This window comes from Salvelinus alpinus, chromosome 16 (genome assembly GCF_045679555.1).
Source record: "Salvelinus alpinus chromosome 16, SLU_Salpinus.1, whole genome shotgun sequence".
NCBI classification, from domain to species: Eukaryota; Metazoa; Chordata; class Actinopteri; order Salmoniformes; family Salmonidae; genus Salvelinus; species Salvelinus alpinus.
The window spans coordinates 41,221,557-41,240,533 of record NC_092101.1 but is presented as its reverse complement, the minus strand read 5'-3'; the positions used below and the strand labels follow the sequence as shown (position 1 = coordinate 41,240,533).

Sequence of the window (18,977 nt, the reverse complement as noted above, 5' to 3'; positions counted from 1 at the left end):
TTTAACGAGTTAGGACCTGAGCAATTTATTTAACGAGTTAGAACCTGAGAAATTTATTTAACGAGTTAGGACCAGAGCAATTTATTTAACGAGTTAGGACCTGAGCAATTTATTTAACCGGTTAGGACCTGAGCAATTTATTTAACGAGTTAGGACCAGAGCAATTTATTTAACGAGTTAGGACCTGAGCAATTTATTTAGGGAGTAGGACCAGAGTCATTTATTTAACGAGTTAGGACCTGAGCAATTTATTTAACGAGTTAGGACCTGAGCAATTTATTTAACGAGTTAGAACCTGAGAAATTTATTTAACGAGTTAGGACCAGAGCAATTTATTTAACGAGTTAGGACCTGAGCAATTTATTTAACGAGTTAGAACCTGAGCAATTTATTTAACGAGTTAGGACCAGAGCAATTTATTTAACGAGTTAGGACCTGAGCAATTTATTTAACCAGTTAGGACCTGAGCAATTTATTTAACGAGTTAGGACCAGAGCAATTTATTTAACGAGTTAGGACCTGAGCAATTTATTTAGGGAGTAGGACCAGAGTCATTTATTTAACGAGTTAGGACCTGAGCAATTTATTTAACCAGTTAGGACCTGAGCAATTTATTTAACGAGTTAGGACCAGAGCAATTTATTTAACGAGTTAGGACCAGAGCAATTTATTTAGGGAGTAGGACCAGAGTCATTTATTTAACGAGTTAGGACCTGAGCAATTTATTTAACCAGTTAGGACCTGAGCAATTTATTTAACGAGTTAGGACCAGAGCAATTTATTTAACGAGTTAGGACCAGAGCAATTTATTTAGGGAGTAGGACCAGAGTCATTTATTTAACGAGTTAGGACCTGAGCAATTTATTTAACCAGTTAGGACCTGAGCAATTTATTTAACCAGTTAGGACCTGAGCAAGTTATTTAACGAGTTAGGACCAGAGCAATTTATTTAACGAGTTAGGACCTGAGCAATTTATTTAACGAGTTAGGACCTGAGCAATTTATTTAGAGGCCAACTTGTAGAATATGTATTATTGTTCTAGACATTCAGTTACACAGCTTTGTATAAATATCCTCCCGTAATGTTAACGGTGAGCTAACATGGCTGCCATAGAATGTAGAAGTGTTATGTAAATAATGCAGAAATCTTATTGGCCCAACTCTCTAAATACAGGACCATAGACATCCTGTTAAATGACTTGCGTATTCCAAATCCTAATTCTATGGTTGGGTCATTGAGGTTTCTGCATTATGATGCATTTACATGACACTCCAACATTCTATGGCAGCCATGTTATAGCTCACCATTACATGGGGGATATTTATACAATGGTGTTTAACTGATCATTTAAAATTAGAACTATATTAAAAATTCTACAAGTTGTCCCAACTGTCTAAATACATAGCTCTGGCTATGTCATAGTCCTTCTAGAATAATTTGGTTAGTATAATAGATCTAATGTGTTTAAGCCTTCCTCCACTCTCTCTCTCTCCCTCTCCCCTCCCTCCTTCCAGATGAGGAGGTAGCGTCTCTGAACATGATTCGGAGTGCACCGGTAGGGCCGGTTGCCGGGGGGATTATGGGCTGTATCATGGTGCTGGTGTTGGCTGTCTACGCCTACAGACACCAGCTCCACCGGCGCTCACATCAACACATGTCCCCTCTGGCCGCGCAGGGTAAGACACTTCGGCATACTGGAGATGAATGCTACCTAGGACAACTGACTATGGAAATACAGCTAGTTAGTGCATGCAAGTGGTGACACGGGTAGCGGTGACACAGGTAGCCTCTGATTTAGGTTGACCTCAGAGAAATCTCAGTGCTATGAATAGGACATTTTATTGACATTTTAAAACCACTTTGTTATTGTCTTAGTCTGTTATGAAAGTATTCAAATTTAGACAGTAATTGCCCCTAAAATTGCCTCTGTTGTCTGAGCATCAGGTCTTAGTTTTGATAATGAAAGCTGCTGCTAGAGCTGTGGGGATGATTGAATGAACTAATGCCCTGAACTCAATGGCTGACCTGCGCTACAGACAGCAGTATTGTCTTTCCCTAATGAGACCATAAACACTTGTTATTGAATCTGACTAAAGATATGCATGAAAGTAATCTCTTACAATAATACTTTCTTTCCCTTTCTCCTTTCTGCAGAGATGTCAGTGCGGATGTCTAACCTGGATAATGAGCGAGATGAGGACAGTCATGAAGACAGGGGAATCAGTAAGTACTGCAGGAGGATTAGTATTAGTGTACTGTAAGACCTTGACTTGACCTTGTCTTTATTCCTTGTATTAAACCTAGATGTTTTCCTGTCCCGTCCTGCAGTCAGCAACACACGGTTTATTGCTGCGGTGATTGAGAGACACACCCACAGCCCCGAGCGCAGGAGGAGGTACTGGGGACGGTCAGGGACAGAGAGTGACCACGGTAAGACAGTATGACCCCAGAGGAAACAGGCCACTACTGTTCTGCTCTAAAAACCACACCTTTTCTGGTTGAGAAGGAGGAGAGTAGTATAACTCTCTGTAAAACCACATAACAGATAGGACACCCTGCCCTTGTGTTCCCTCTCTTCTGCCCGTAGATAAGTCTCTCTAGCTAACACTGGTTGTGTAACTACTGATCAGAGAGGAAGAAATTGATGCAGTGGAGAAATACAGAGAGAGTGTAAGAAAGAGGGCGGAGGCGATTCAGGGCAAACAGCAAAGCGTTAAAAACACATTGGCTCTGTTCCTCAGCTCAGTCAGTGGCGTTTTCCCACAGTCCAGTCACTCACACAGCTGCTGAAGGGTCTCTGTACTCTCTAGCTACACAGTCACTGAGTCAAGGATGTTGTCTAACAGCCTGCAGGCTAGCAGACATCCAGGTATAGGCTTTATTAATACAACCTTTCTCTGTATTATTACCTAAGTCCTGACCTTTCACATCCTCTGTTTCAGGCCCCGTCTCCACGGTTGTTCATGACCCTTTTAACTGTGATTTACTTTTCTCACCTCTTGTGCTACTCGGAAAACTGATGACAAATGGCAGTAGCACTGTTTGAAATGACTTCTCATCAATAGATGGAAGGAGTTGAGGATAGGAGTGCGGAGCTACGTACTCAGTGCTTCTGAAGTTGGCATCTTTCCTCTCCTCCGGATCCCATTGAAGTCCTCCCCATAGTTCTCTCTGACAGAATTAGAGAACATGTCAAAAGCCTAAGTGACCTTCAGAAGCTCTACTAGCCAGGTTATATCAGTACCTCTTTGTTTCGCTTAGATATATACCAATAGATGCCCATTCCTTCTCCCATCTTCCACATACCTACCTTCCATTACACTCAGCACAGCAGTGACGATTCTCCTCTTTCCACAGTTGGACTGTTTTATAAAAGTTGATGCTTCGTCTTCTAGAACTAAAGTGTCTGAGGGATGCTAAATGTTGGGATTTGGCAGTATCGGAGGCGGCAGATATGTAATGATGCTTTAATGTCAGTGATCTGTGGGGAGTCGGTGGAGGAGGGAGGGAAGTTGGAGAGGTGTTGGAGATGGAAGGATTGATTCAAATTGGCAATCCCCCTCTGATTGCTATCGCTCTCTTTCTCTCCACTGCAGGGGCACAAACGTTCCTTAACTCGTCCCTTCATACCAGCTCACGTGCAACGTACACACACACCACTCACTGCACATACAGCTCTCCTTCTCCAGACCTTTCTACAATGATTGAGATGTCACACACGTAATTAATGAGGTGTGATGGCTTAGAATGTTATTCCCTAAACTGTAATTATAGATCGATGGACGTATACTCTGGTGTGTAAAGTCTTGCTGATTCTCTTTTGAAGTCTCTATTGGTCTATCACAGTGTGCTTGTATACTTATCTCCTTTTATGAATGCCTGTGTTTTTTACATAGATGTGTATTAACGTCTGTGTTCCTATGTGTCGCAACAGGTTACAGCACCATGAGTCCTCAGGAGGACAGTGAAAACCCTCCCTGCAACAACGACCCCTTGTCGGCCGGCGTGGACGTGGGGAATCACGACGACGACCTGGATCTGGACACGCCCCCTCAGACGGCGGCGCTGCTCAGCCACAAGTTCCACCCGTACCGCCACCCGCCCCACCACCAGCTCCACACACACCACCTGCAGGCAGCAGTCACCGTGCACAGTGTGGACGCAGAGTGCTGATCCTCTATACCCGATCCCTACACAGGCCTCAGCTCTCCTCCAACCCCACCAGCCCTCTGCCTGGCAACATCACTACTAGCTATTCATCCAACACTACCACTACCAACTCCAGACTCCACCACCCATGTGTGCTCCCACTGTGCCAAGCCAGGGTGAAAGGAGTTGGGCTGGGGAGAACAGAGCAGTCCCCCTCCTGGAGGACTCCTTGAAGTTCACACACTCCACCTCTGTTGAGGAACACTAGCTTCTGTAGCCCAGTATAGCCCTGCTCAGAAACATGGGGGGTGTGGTGGAGGCCTCTTTAATTCAAAAGGGCTCTGAACTTGTTTAAAAGTGTAAACAAAGCATCTCAGATTTTTAAGAAGATAACAAATAAGAAATAAAGGATTATTTTTCTACTATTTATTGAACTGGATTTGAGAATGATCAGATGCGCGCCTGACAGTGGCTGGAGCTGAACTGAATGAACTCTGGTTGCCAAGGTAACCACAGTGGCTGATCATGGACCACAGTGTGTCCCTGCTGCACATGCCCCTCACTTCCTGTTAAAGACACATCATGAAGAGGAAGTGGTTATTCAACACATATCTGACACAGGTTATCCTTTGGATTATTTTCAGTTGAGAATCAGAAAATCATTGTTATTGTTGTGAAGGTGAAATTAGTTGAACTCTTTGTCCTGACTGAACAAGCTGAATACAATACATTGTATTCACTAATCCACCCTACCAGGCAACCACCAGTCTAGGGCTGGTTTGTGTCAACGCAATGCAGGACCCTGGCAGAATGACTCAGACACACAGGAGAGCCATTCCCACACTTTGGTGCCCTGTTATCTGCCTGAACATTAAGGCATAGAGCTGGTGAGAGGGATTGGTTGGTCTGTCTTATCTGACCCCCTCACACTAACATCTGGACCTGGTGGGCCAAGCTATGACTCTTTCTGTCTCTATGCCTGTGGGACCTATCACTGTTGAAGAGAGGTGTGTGTGTACACAGGTTGTGCAACTGTAATGGCGTGTGTGTGTGTGTGTGTGTGTGTGTGTGTGTGTGTGTGTGTGTGTGTGTTTGGTCTGATTGTATGGAAGTGGTCAGAGCATCTCAATTGAAAGCATTATTACATTGTTTAATTGTTTTGAAAGTGTAATTAGTGAATAGAGATGAAATAATTTTGGTTTCAGCAGTCCGCCTGATTTTCTGATGAGTAATTTCCCCGTTATAACAAGTGTTTTGTCATGTGATTCATGGATGAACTTCTCCAAATCAAGTCATATTGTATTCATTTAGTTTGGGTGAAGAATGTCTCGTGTTTTTTTTTTACCCCCGATCGAAACCTTTTTAAAAGTCACATAGCTATTCATGTGTTGCACTCCATATTTGTATGTTGGAAATGAAATATTGTGTACTCAAAATGATGCTCAGATATTTGTTTTTTGTGATATTTTTCAGTTCATGGTTTGCGACACCTTGGATGTTATTAGGTCTACCTTTCTTTAGGTCCATATTGGATGGAAGACAGACTGACATAGTTGTATTTTAGACACTTAAAGTTGAAGATTTTAAAGTCTTTCAAATCAAATTTTTGTTGAACCATGTAGGGTCAAAATGTCAGAAGACAATGTCAATTGTCAAGAAGAGATTTTATTTTAGACTGCAGTGGAACTTTCTCCCTGTTCGTTGAGTTGGATTAGTTCTAGACAGGATATGGGTCAATTTCATTTCTATTCTTAGAAATTGAATATCGTGTTACTTCCTGAATTGAAATATAATTGACCTCAACTTTAGTTCTAGAGTACCTTTTCATTGAATAATAATGCCATGTCACCTAACGCTACAGCTCATATTATGGGATATTGTGGTACTCTAGTCTCACTGTAGTTAAAAGCAGTAATTCGTTTTAGTCAGTTATCTCCTACTGTCCTGTTCATAACCACCACCACTGAAATTATAGCACTGGACGTTACTCATAACACTACACAGCTCTGGGAATATACACCCCGATTTTGTCACGTCGGGTTGGTGCATATTTCCAACGGTGCGGCACCAAAACATACAGTACCAGTCAAAAGATTGGACACACCTACTCATTCAAGGGTTTTTCTTTATTTTTACTATTTTCTACCTTGTAGAATAATAGTGAAGACATCAAAACTATGAAATACACATATGGAATCATGTAGTAACCAAAAAAGTGTTAAACAAACCAAAATATATTTGAGATTTTAGATTCTTCAAAGTAGCCACCCTTTGCCTCTGACAGCTTTGCACACTCTTGGCATTCTCGCAACCAGCTTCACCTGGAATGCTTTACCAACAGTCTTGAAGGAGTTTCCACATATATGCTGAGCAGTTGTTGGCTGCTTTTTCTTCACTCTGCAGTCCAACTCATCCCAAACCATCTCAATTGGGTTGAGGTCGGTGATTGTGGAGGCCAGGTCATCTGTATCGCTGCAGAATGCTGTGGTAGCCATGCTGGTTAAGTGTGCCTTGAATTTGAAATATATCACTGACAGTGTCACGAGCAAAGCACCCCCATACCATCACATCTCCTCCTCCATGCTTCACGTGGGAACCACACATGCGGAGATCATATGTTCACCTACTCTGCGTCTCACAAAAACACAGCAGTTGGAACCAAAAATAAAAAAAATCTGACCGAAGGACAGATTTCCACCGGTCTAATGTCCATTGCTCGTGTTTCTTGGCCCAAGCAAGTCTCTTCTTCTTATTGGTGTTCTTTAGTAGTGGTTTCTCTGCAGCAACGCAACCATGAAGGCCTGATTCACGCAGTCTCCTCTGAACAGTTGATGTTGAGATGTGTCTGTTACTTGAAGTCTGTGAAGCATTTATTTGGTACTTCTAATGAACTTATCCTCTGCAATAGACGTAACTCTGGGTCTTCCTTTCCTGTGGCGATCCTCATGAGAGCCAGTTTCATCATAACGCTTGATGGTTTTTGTGATGGACTGTCGTTTCGCTTTACTTATTTCAGCTGTCCTTGCCATAATATGGACTTGGTCTTTTACCAAATAGGGCTATCTTCTGTATACCACCCCTACCTTGTCACAACACAACTGATTGGCTCAAATGTATTAATAAGGATAGAAATTCCACAAATTAACTTTTAACAAGGCACCTGAAGTGCATCCAGGTGACTACCTCATGAAGCTGGTTGAGAGAATGCCAACAGTGTGCAAAGCTGTCATCAAGGCAAAGGGTGGCTACTTTGAAGAATCTCAAATATATTTTGATATGTTTAACACTTTTTTTGGTCTACTTTATTCCATAAATGTTATTTCATAGTTTTGATGTCTTCAATATGGGAATGTAGTATGTTGAAAATAGTAAAAGTAAAGAAAGACTCTTGAATGAGTAGGTGTGTCAACTTTTGACTGGTACTGTAAGTGGGTCTGATGTTTAGATTTTTTGTTTGAATCTGAAAAACAAGAGCTACATTTACTGAGACTATATTGTAATTACGTTTTTGACGCGAGAGAGCATGAACAGTATTTACCAGCTGTTGTAAGAAAGTATAATCTTGTGTATACCGAACACTATGAATTTAATTAATGTACTGAAAGAACTTCCAGTGTAACATATACAGTTATAAAATGGAGATATATTGCAATGTGAATGTGATATATAAAAAAAAATCCATGTTACACTTAAAACCACTTGCCTTTGTATGTATTTCCCATTTACTATGTTACAGTTCACTGTGTACCATGTACTGTACTGCCTCAATATTTCATTCACGGTGTACCATCATGTACTACTCCCTTTAGACAGCATTAATCACATCTTAGTTCAGCAATAACATGCCACCTTAAGTACCACCCATGGCAGACACAATCACAATGCATCAACTTAGTAGGCCTACAACTCCTAGAATGATCATTTCATAATCTGATGTTCCTAGGTCAGTCTGTAGGGCACCATGTCCCACCTGCCAGTACAGATACAGTAGGATGAACTGATGGGGAGGATTACCTGCTCCTTTATCTTGCCTCCGTGTCAGGCCCATATTCCTGTTAGCCACCAACCCATATTTATTGTTGGATTAGACTGGGGTGGAAAGGTAATTTTAGGGCAACTGAATGGTACTAGACAATGGCCTTTCAAACCCACAGGCTAACTGCCCTCTGTTTTCAGCATGTTCCAGCTACTGTAGCAGTAGTTCATTGTGGGGGAGATAGGGGAAGAGCTATGCTTTATATAGTGCTTCTACATCTGCATTGCTTGCTGTTTGAGGTTTTAGGCTGGGTTTCTGTATAACACTTTGACATCTGCTTATGTAAAAAGGGCTTTATAAATACATTTGATTTATTGATATTTATTTATAAGCCTTTCTGTACATCTTAATTGGCATATAGAGTTTTGTTTTGTGTTTTGATTCTATGAGTTTCCTTGTAGTCACATTCACCACCTCTAAAAGAGACTATGTGCCTAAAGTGATGAATTGATGTCTTGGCATCAATGTATTGAATATGATGTGTAGGTCTATGAATGTAAAGAGGTTAAGGAAGATCTACACACACTATAGCAGTTGTGAATAATGGGTAAATACTGAAGTGGCATTCGGTCTTTTATCTAACCAGGTCTTCTCTCCACATTTCTAATCTAAGTTTCTTCAGATAAAGAGAAAGGTCATGGTGGATGTTCTTCCTTAATGACCATAGGCAGCAGGGCAGGAAAGTGGACCAGCTTGCTCTGCAGTGCTGAAGGATGGGCCAGGGCCCGCAGGGGGAAGAGGAGTGGCTCCTCTCACTCTTTCTCCCTCTCTCTGCCATGGATCTGCTCTGAATTAGAGCACTCACTTTCCTCAGGCCATTCAGGGTGTACCCAAGGCATTCTCTGACAACTGAGGAGGAAGCATACACATGAACTAACAGGCTAGCTTATTCTGAAGTAGGCATGTACTTATTTGCATCTCCTCGTCATCTATGCATCTCAGGAGGACCACTGGTTGAGGCTGATGTACCATTAACATCAGGGAACATGGGGATGGTTATGTTGAAGGGAAATTGGGTAGGTGAGCGAGGGTAGGGGTCCTGCTCATGCTTAATCCATTCTGTAATTTTCTGTTCTTCAATCCCAAATAAATGTGTACCTGAATGGTGAGGACAACCATCCAGTGTCCTGGATTAAAGCAAGGAATGACAATGTAAATGGGTGAAATAGATAGATCTACAATGAAGATGATTTTATCGCCATCCCTGAATTGATAATGTTTACTCCTACACACACAGAGCACCTCACTCCCAGCCATTCAGGGTTCAAGGTTCGGTCCGCCTACATAACATAAACATGTGTCCCAGGTTCCTGCGTTGCCCCATTCAGCCACTCGCTGACACCCACTCACAGGTCCCAACGATCGAGCGCTGACGTTTCCTTGTTTCTTCTCATACTCCCACTCGGTGGAGCTGTGAATCATTGTCACAGAAGTGCAGACCAACACATCATCCCCGCTGGTATCTGGTTGGATAGCCTGCCTTTCCTTTTACATGTGAAAGACTTTCTCTGATTTGCATGGATGAAAAATGTGACAAACTTTGATGAGGAATTTTTATGGCATGAGGGGAATACAATGATGTGTGTATGAGAGAGATTGTTCTCTTGAGGGGTGTTTCTGTTAATCTCTGATTGGGATACATCATGTCTCTTCAGCATCTTGTTACTGACCAGCATCACTGACCATCATTTCAGAGAAAACACAGTTGATTGATTGTCTTCCAATCTGTACGGATACTGAGACATTTTGCTAGTAGGCTCACATACAGTACGGTTTCGAGAACACTCTCATTCAAGCCCATCTTGTTATAGCCTATATCCATTGAATAACTATTTTATTCAACCTCCCGTCAGACATGAAGTGGGTTAGTTTGATTGCTGTAATTACGCATAAACGAGGTATAGTTCTGCTTTAGTCTGAAGACTGTAATTTAATTTGCCAGTTGAGAGCAGGATGTTTCCATCCCTTCGTCGTGATAGTGTAGCACTATTTGTAGAGCTGCCAAAAATCTCACTAGGTAAACGGAGCATCATATTTGCATGATGATTGGTTTATTTTCTCCCCTTTTTATAAACATAGGAAATATTTTCTGCACAACTAAGTGGGTTGCAATTTATACATTCAGGTCTGACACGCACATGGTCATTGTGGGGGCCCTGGAGGAAAGCTGCCATTCACCGCTCAGTCTGACTGGGTGGCACCCTCCACCCGCAGGAAAAGGATTGACTGACTCTGGCTGGCTGAGAGAAGACCTGGCCATTCAGGTTTATAATCTGCACAGCAGGGGAACGTTACTCCATTTCCCACTGTTTGTATGTTAGGGTATATTTCTTATTTATAGGCAAAATAAAGTATGGCCTGTATCCTACATTGCAAGGAGTGTCTGTTGGAGAGCAATGTATATTTGAACAATATTTATTTGAATTAGATTTTTTTTTTTTACTCAGTCGAGGTCTCGCCTTACTATCGAGAGTAAGAATAGTGGAATACACCAGGTGCAATGTCTACATTTGGTTGTGCATCAGCAGTTTTTCTCTTGTCAGTCCCTCAATTAGCTGACAATTACCCATGTCAATATTTAGATTGGTAGTTAGCCGGCTAGACTATCTTGTTGTAATCATGGCCAAATACCGAACGTGCATGCAGAGCACGTCATTCTCACTCCGATATCATCTCAACATTGTCACGGCCGTCAAAAGAACTGGACAAAGCGCAGCGTGGTGAGCGTACATATTCCTTTTATTTAGGTGACGCCAACAAAAACAATAAACAATACAAAACAACTGTGAAGCTTAAGGGCTATGTGCCACAAACAAAGTTAACTACCCACAAAGACAGGTGGGAAAAAGGGCTGCCTAAGTATGGTTCCCAATCAGAGACAACGATAGACAGCTGTCCCTGATTGAGAACCATACCCGGTGTAACGGATGTGAAATGGCTAGCTAGTTAGCGGGTACGCGCTAGTAGCGTTTCAATCAGTTACGTCACTTGCTCTGAAACCTAGAAGTAGTGTTGCCCCCCCCGCGGCTTTTGTGGAGCGATGGGTAACGACGCTTCGTGGGTGTCAGTTGTTGATGTGTGCAGAAGGTCCCTGGTTCGCGCCCGTGTCGGGGCGAGGGGACGGCGTAAAGTGATACTGTTACATTGATGCTGTTGACCCGGATCACTGGTTGCTGCGGAAAAGGAGGAGGTTGAAAGGGGGGTGAGTGTAACGGATGTGAAATGGCTAGCTAGTTAGCGGGTACGCACTAGTAGCGTTTCAATCAGTTACGTCACTTGCTCTGAAACCTAGAAGTAGTGTTGCCCCTTGCTCTGCAAGGGCCGCGGCCTTTGTGGAGCGATGGGTAACGATGCTTCGTGGGCGACCGTTGTTGTGTGCAGAGGGTCCCTGGTTCGCGCCCGGGTCGGGGCGAGGGGACGCCATGAAGTTATACTGTTACACCGGCCAAAACAAAGAAATACAAAACATAGAACATAGAATGCCCACCCCACATCACACCCTGACCTCACCAAATAGAGAAATAAAACGGCTCTCTAAGGTCAGGGCGTGACAAACATTAGCTTTAAAACAGAAACTATGTCTTTCCATAATTGTCTAGATGCTGTAGCCGTTAAGATTTCCCTTCACTGGAACTAAGGGGCCTAGCCCGAACCATGAAAAACAGTCCCAGACCATTATTCTTCCTCCACAAACTGTACAGTTGGCACTATGCATTGGAACTGGTAGCGTTCCCCTGGCATCCGCCAAACCCAGATTCTTCCGTCAGACTGCCAGATGGTGAAGAGTGATTCATCACTCCAGAGAACGTATTTCCACTGCTCCAGAGTCCAATGGTGGCGAGCTTTACGTCACTCCAGCCGACGCTTTGCATAGCGTATGGTGATCTTAGGCTTGTATGCAGCTGTTCGGCCATGGAAACCCATTTCATGAAGCTCCCGATGAACCGTTCTTGTGCTGATGTTGCTTTCAGAGGCAGTTTGGAACTCTGTAGTGAGTGTTGAAACCAAAGACAGACTACTCGCTTCAGCACCCGGTGGCACCGTTTTGTGAGCTTGTGTGGCCTACCACTTTGCGGCTGAGACATATTTGCTCCTAGACAATAACAGCACTTACAGTTGACCAGGGCAGCTCTAGTAGGGCAGAAATTTGACGAACTGACTTGTTGGAAAGGTGGCATCCTATGACGGTGCCACGTTGAACGTCTCTGAGCTCTTCAGTAAGGCCATTCTATTGCCAATATTTGTCTATGAAGATTGCATGGCTTTTGTACTCGATTGTATACACCTGTCAGCAACAGATGTGGGGGAAATAGCTAAATCCACTCATTTGAAGGGTGTGTCCACATACTGTTGGAGAGCAATGTTTATTTGAAAACAGTATGTATGCATTATGCTTTATCATAAAACGAATTATGCAACCTGTAGGCTAGTTGATTGTCCTCTTCTCAGTATTGGATATAGCCTCTCTATAACGTGCTTATTGACAGGTAGCATTAGTTCATTAGCTATGGGGTATAGTCTACCACAGGATGGCGATACAATACTCGTTATTGTTTAATAGTGCCCACTTATACATTTTGTAAACGGTGGGGGTCGCCAATCGTCCGGGGTAGCCTACAGTAGCGCGCCGGGGCCTGGCTTCATGTGCGTACCTTTCCCGTCTGCTCTCTCTCACTCAGATGGGAGCGACAGAAACACAGACGCCCACCTATCACTGCCTCCACTCACTTTCTATCACAGCTACTCAAGATGGCGGCAGCTTCCTCCATCCAGCCGCCGACCGTTCACTCTTTGAACCAGGAAAGTGCAAATTTCCCGGATTCTGACAGCCCGGAGAGCCGGCAGGATGAGGAAGCAGCATCGGAGGGGACCAGTCTCAGAGACTTACCCGATTTGGAACCGGAGGAAATTGAGAAGAGGCTAGAGAGAACTCGCCGCGAGCTGAGCAACAGGAGGAAAATCCTCATTAAAAACCTTCCACAAGATACAACCAACCAGGTAACCTACACTTTTCTGTATTCTGACAGATGGAGTGAAAGTTGTTTTGTTGCGCTACTCTTGCGGCTCTCTGGAATATTAAAATAATTTCAGGTGTGCTAATATGCAATACTTTGCTATACTTATGTGTAGTTCATTTGGACCAAAACGAATATTGGGCCTAATTAACTTAAACGGTTTGAGAAATCCCTTAATTTTGCTGCGAGTATTGTCGAGGCTCTGCGACCTGCCACTCTCATTCGATATCCACATTACTGTTAAATAGTAGAAGTTTGTAATGCATCAGTCTAAAACCTACAAAGACAGTTATACAATGTAAATGCTGAAAGGCATTTAACTATGGACGCGCACCGGGCTTGTTATATTTTGTTGTTACAATGTAGCGAGGAAAGATATCAGACAGTGGCCTCGAGTTTGTTAATCATTTCTACAATGTGACCAATGCACACAAATATTTGCCAGTAGCTTACAATTGAGCAAATAGAAGCGAAGCCAAGAGCAATGTTATGCCTTTATCTGCGTAGACATCCACTTCACATGAAACTTTTTAGTTTGTCTGATATGGGCTATTTGGTTTACATTTTGCAACATGACAACCAAATCGAGCATTACAATATGTTATTCCTGATTACGCAGTACGACCATATCATAATACTACAACTATCCAATATACAGTATATTAAGTTATAAGGGAATTTCATTGCACGTCAAGCCATTGATTTTAAAACACACACACACACAGTCTGTGCACCACAGTTCCCATGTGAGTAAGTGGGTTTTCCCAGAATCCACACACACAGGAGAGCAACATATTTAAACAGATCCACTCTGCTGTCTGCACCATAAGGAGGCTACCAGGTTGATGGAAATGGAAAACCATCTCTGGCTTATGTAACCTGTCTGCTCTCCCCCATCCTCCCAAACCTCTCCATATCCCCTCCTCAACCTCAGCCCATTCCCAGCCTATTTCCCCCCCCCCCCCAGTATAGTAGGAGCCTGACTAGCCCCATTTTAATGGTGTCCTTGTCCAGGTTGGATGGTGTCAGATCTATAGCCCTGCTGATACCCCTCAGATGAACGGGAAGGGGATGGAGAGAGGTAGGGAGAGAAGATATAGCAGAAAAGCAGGTTGAGAGAGAGCTGATGGAGGTTGATGGAGGATACAGTGCATTCGGAAAGTATTCAGACCCCTCGACTTTTTCCACATTTTGTTACGTTACAGCCGTGTTCTAAAATTGATTACATTGTTTTTTTCACCTCATCAGTCTACACACAATAACCCATAATGACAAAGCAAATACAGGTTTTTAGACATTTTTGCAAATGTATTACAAATCAAAAGTGGAAATATCACATTTACATAAGTATTCAGACACTTTACTCAGTACTATGTTGAAGCACCGTTGGCAGCGATTACAGCCTGGAGTCTTCGTAGGGTACAGTGAGGGAAAAAAGTATTTGATCCCCTGCTGATTTTGTACGTTTGCCCACTGACAAAGAAATGATCAGTCTATAATTTTAATGGTAGGTTTATTTGAACAGTGAGAGACAGAATATCAACAAAAAAATCCAGAAAAACGTTTGGCAACTCGAACCTTCAGCTCCCTCCACAGATTTTCTATGGGATTAAGGTCTGGAGACTGGCTAGGCCACTCCAGGACCTTAATGTGCTTCTTCTTGAGCCACTCCTTTGTTGCCTTGGCCGTGTGTTTTGGGTCATTGTCATGCTGGAATACCCATCCACGACCCATTTTCAATACCCTGGCTGAGGGAAGGAGGTTTTCACCCAAGATTTGACGGTACATGGCCCCGTCCATCGTCCCTTTGATGCGGTGAAGTTGTCCTGTCCCTTTAGCAGAAAAACACCCCCAAAGCATAATGTTTCCACCTCCATGTTTGACGGTGGGGATGGTTTCTTGGGGTCATAGGCAGCATTCCTCCTCCTCCAAACACGGCAAGTTGGGTTGATGCCAAAGAACTCCATTTTGGTCTCATCTGACCACAACACGTTCACCCAGTTGTCCTCTGAATCATTCAGATGTTCATTGGCAAACTTCAGACGGGCATGTATATGTGCTTTCTTGAGCAGGGGGACCTTGCGGGCGCTGCAGGATTTCAGTCCTTCACGGCATAGTGTGTTACCAATTGTTTTCTTGATGACTATGGTCCCAGCTGCCTTGAGATCATTGACAAGATCCTCCTGTGTAGTTCTGTGCTGATTCCTCACCGTTCTCATGATCATTGCAACTCCACGAGGTGAGATCTTGCATGGAGCCCCAGGCTGAGGGAGATTGACAGTTCTTTTGTGTTTCTTCCATTTGCGAATAATCACAGAAACTGTTGTCACCTTCTCACCAAGCTGCTTGGCGATGGTCTTGTAGCCCATTCCAGCCTTGTGTAGGTCTACAATCTTGTCCCTGACATCCTTGGAGAGCTCTTTGGTCTTGGCCATGGTGGAGAGTTTGGAATCTGATTGATTGATTGCTTCTGTGGACAGGTATCTTTTATACAGGTAAGAAACTGAGATTAGGAGCACTCCCTTTAAGAGTGTGCTCCTAATCTCCGTTCGTTACCTGTATGAAAGACACCTGGGAGCCAGAAATCTTTTTGATTGAGAAGGGGTCAAATACTTATTTCCCTCATTAAAATGCAAATCAATTTATAACATTTTTGACATGCATTTTTCTGGATATTTTTGTTGTTATTCTGTCTCTCACTGTTCAAATAAACCTACCATTAAAATTATAGACTGATAATTTCTTTGTCAGTGGGCAAACGTACAAAATCAGCAGGGGATCAAATACTTTTTTCCCTCACTGTATGAAGCTACAAGCTTGGCACACCTGTCTTTGGGGAGTTTCTCCCATTCTTCTCTGCAGATCCTCTCAAGCTCTGTCAGGTTGGATGGGGAGCGTTGCTGCACAGCTATTTTCACGTCTCCAGAGACGTTCGATTGGGTTCAAGTCCGGGCTCTGGCTGGGCCACTCAACAATATTCAGAGACTTGTCCCGAAGCCACTCCTGTGTTGTCTTGGCTGATGGCTTAGGGTCGTTGTCCTGTTGGAAGGTAAACCTTCGCCCAGTCTGAGGTCCTGAGCGCTATTGAGCATGTTTTCACCAAGTATCTCTCTGTACTTTGCTCCATTAATCTTTCCCTCAATCCTGACTAGTCTCCCAGTCCCTGCCACTGAAAAACATCTCCACAACATGATGCTGCCACCACCATGCTTCATCGTAGGGATGGTGCCAGGATTCCTCCAGACATAACGCTCGGCAATTCAGGCCAAGGAGTTCAATGTTGGTTTCATCAGATCAGAGAATCTTGTTTCTCATGGTCTGAGAGTCCTTTAGGTGCCTTTTGGCAAACTCCAAGCGGGCTGTCATGTGCTTTTTACTGAGGAGTGGCTTCCGTCTAGCCACTCTACCATAAAGGCCTGATTGGTGGAGTGCTGCAGAGATGGTTGTCCTTCTAGAAGTTTCTCCCATCTCCACAGAGGAACTCTGGAGCTCTGTCAGAGTGACCATCGGGTTCTTGGTCACCTCTCTGACCAAGGCCCTTCTCAGTCAATTGCTCAGTTTGGCCGGTTGGCCAGCTTGAGGAAGAGTCTAGGTGGTTCCAAACTTCTTCCATTTAAGAATGGTGGAGGCCACTGTGTTCTTGGGGACCTTCAATGTTGCAGACATTTTTTGGTACCCTTCCCCAGATCTGTACCTCGACACAATCCTGTCTCGGCGCTATACGGACAATTTCCCTTCAACCTCATGACTTGGTTTTTACTCTGACATGTACTGTCAACTGTGGGACCTTATATAGACAGGTGTGTGTGCCTTTCCAAATAATGTCCAATCAATTGAATTTACCACAGGTGGACTCCAATCAAGTTGTAGAAACATCTCAAGGATGATCAACAGAAACAGGATGCACCTGAGCTCAATTTCGAGTCTCATAGCAAAGGTTCTGAATACTTATGTAAATAGGGTATTTATGTTTTTTATTTTTAATACATTTGCAAAAAAATCTGTACCTGTTTTCACTTTGTTATTATATGGGGTATTATGTGCAGATTGATGAGGAAATGCTTTTATGAAATCATTTTTAGAATAAGGTTGTAATGTAACAAAATGTGGAAAAGGGGAAGGGGTCTGAATACTTTCCGAATGCACTATATAGATGGTTTCTGTTCCATCAACCAGTCCTCTCTTACAAAAGAGATTTCATCTCCGTGAGACTAACCTGGATAAAAAGATGGTGGGGCCGATGAGAGTGGGGCAGAATACAGGGTGGGGGTGGGGGGGTTAAGGGGTGAGGTGGGAGGGATGGGGAGGATGAGGCGTCAAACTACCCACTCACCTCCTGCTGTCAGCTAAGTTGTTCAATTATTTAGAGCCTCTCTGGAACAGGTGAGACTCATGCAGGTGGTGTGTATGTCACCCTCTTTACCCAGCCCTCTCCTGGATAGCACTGCTGCATGTGTCAATAGCAGATGTTGTCAAATCTGCCCCTCAAAGAACAAGACACACTCTTCATCACCACCTTGCACACACAGCACACACTCAATATCACATGCACAAACATACACAAAACCCCACGCACAAACAAACACAAACGCAAGCCTGCATACAAATCCATTATTTCGAAGAGGTCATTATTAGTATTGATATAATGGGTATCCTACTCCCTGAGTAGCTCCCTAAGAGGACTGAAATAGCTGACAGGGAGCTGAGTGGTGCAGCATGCCTGACTCTGAGCCTGGGTGTAGAAGCTGTCTGTTGTAGAGCTGGCTGACTGTTGTAGATCTAGCTGCCTGGCTGACTGTTGTAGAGCTAGCTGCCTGGCTGACTGTTGTAGAGCTAGCTGCCTGGCTGACTGTTGTAGAGCTAGCTGCCTGGCTGGCTGTTGTAGAGCTGGCTGACTGTTGTAGAGCTAGCTGCCTGGCTGGCTGTTGTAGAGCTGGCTGACTGTTGTAGAGCTAGCTGCCTGGCTGACTGTTGTAGATCTAGCTGCCTGGCTGACTGTTGTAGAGCTAACTGCCTGGCTGACTGTTGTAGAGCTAGCTGCCTGGCTGACTGTTGTAGAGCTAGCTGCCTGGCTGACTGTTGTAGAGCTAGCTGCCTGGCTGACTGTTGTAGAGCTAACTGCCTGGCTGACTGTTGTAGAGCTAGCTGCCTGGCTGACTGTTGTAGAGCTAGCTGCCTGGCTGACTGTTGTAGAGCTAGCTGCCTGGCTGACTGTTGTAGAGCTAGCTGCCTCCTGCTGAGGGGTGGTCATTAGAGCAGCATGATGCCTGGTTACACACTGTGGTGGAGCACAGTTACCTTTACCACACGCCCACTCACCACATGCCCACAGATCATGTGGGGGTGTGGTCCTGTGTGGCTCAGTTGGTAGAGCATGGTGCTCCAGAGCATGGTGCTACAGAGCGTGGTGCTTCAGAGTGTGGTGCTACAGAGCATGGTGCTTCAGAGTGTGGTGCTACAGAGCGTGGTGCTACAGAGTGTGGTGCTACAGAGCATGGTGCTTCAGAGTGTGGTGCTACAGAGCGTGGTGCTACAGAGCATGGTGCTACAGAGCGTGGTGCTCCAGAGCGTGGTGCTACAGAGCGTGGTGCTACAGAGCGTGGTGCTACAGAGAATGGTGCTACAGAGCGTGGCGCTACAGAGCGTGGCGCTTCAGAGCGGGTTCTACAGAGCGTGGTGCTACAGAGCGTGGTGCTACAGAGCGTGGTGCTACAGAGTGTGGTGCTACAGAGCGTGGTGCTACAGAGCGTGGTGCTACAGAGCGTGGTGCTACAGA

At 44.1% G+C, this 18,977-nt stretch overlaps 2 protein-coding genes across 6 annotated transcripts in view; both read left to right on the top strand.

Annotated features, from left to right (window-relative positions):
- The window catches only part of cachd1 (cache domain containing 1), a 151,603-nt gene extending 143,758 nt beyond the window's left edge, over positions 1 to 7,845 (top strand). Inside the window, exons 23-26 of one of the 2 annotated variants that reach the window (XM_071346247.1) lie at positions 1,516 to 1,677; positions 2,156 to 2,224; positions 2,330 to 2,431; positions 3,936 to 7,845. In XM_071346247.1, coding sequence (XP_071202348.1) covers positions 1,516 to 1,677; positions 2,156 to 2,224; positions 2,330 to 2,431; positions 3,936 to 4,174 — 572 coding nt within the window. In that variant the 3' untranslated portion in view covers positions 4,175 to 7,845. Of the gene's footprint in view, positions 1 to 1,515; positions 1,678 to 2,155; positions 2,225 to 2,305; positions 2,432 to 3,935 lie in introns of both variants that reach the window. The other variant, XM_071346246.1, reaches the window with a different exon arrangement.
- A 5,034-nt stretch (positions 7,846 to 12,879) lies between these two features.
- raver2 (ribonucleoprotein, PTB-binding 2) overlaps positions 12,880 to 18,977 on the top strand; it is a 179,129-nt gene continuing 173,031 nt past the window's right edge. For all 4 annotated transcript variants that reach the window (XM_071346244.1, XM_071346245.1, XM_071346243.1 and 1 more), the window contains exon 1: positions 12,880 to 13,184. In XM_071346244.1, coding sequence (XP_071202345.1) covers positions 12,936 to 13,184 — 249 coding nt within the window. In that variant the 5' untranslated portion in view covers positions 12,880 to 12,935. The remainder of the gene's footprint in view (positions 13,185 to 18,977) is intronic.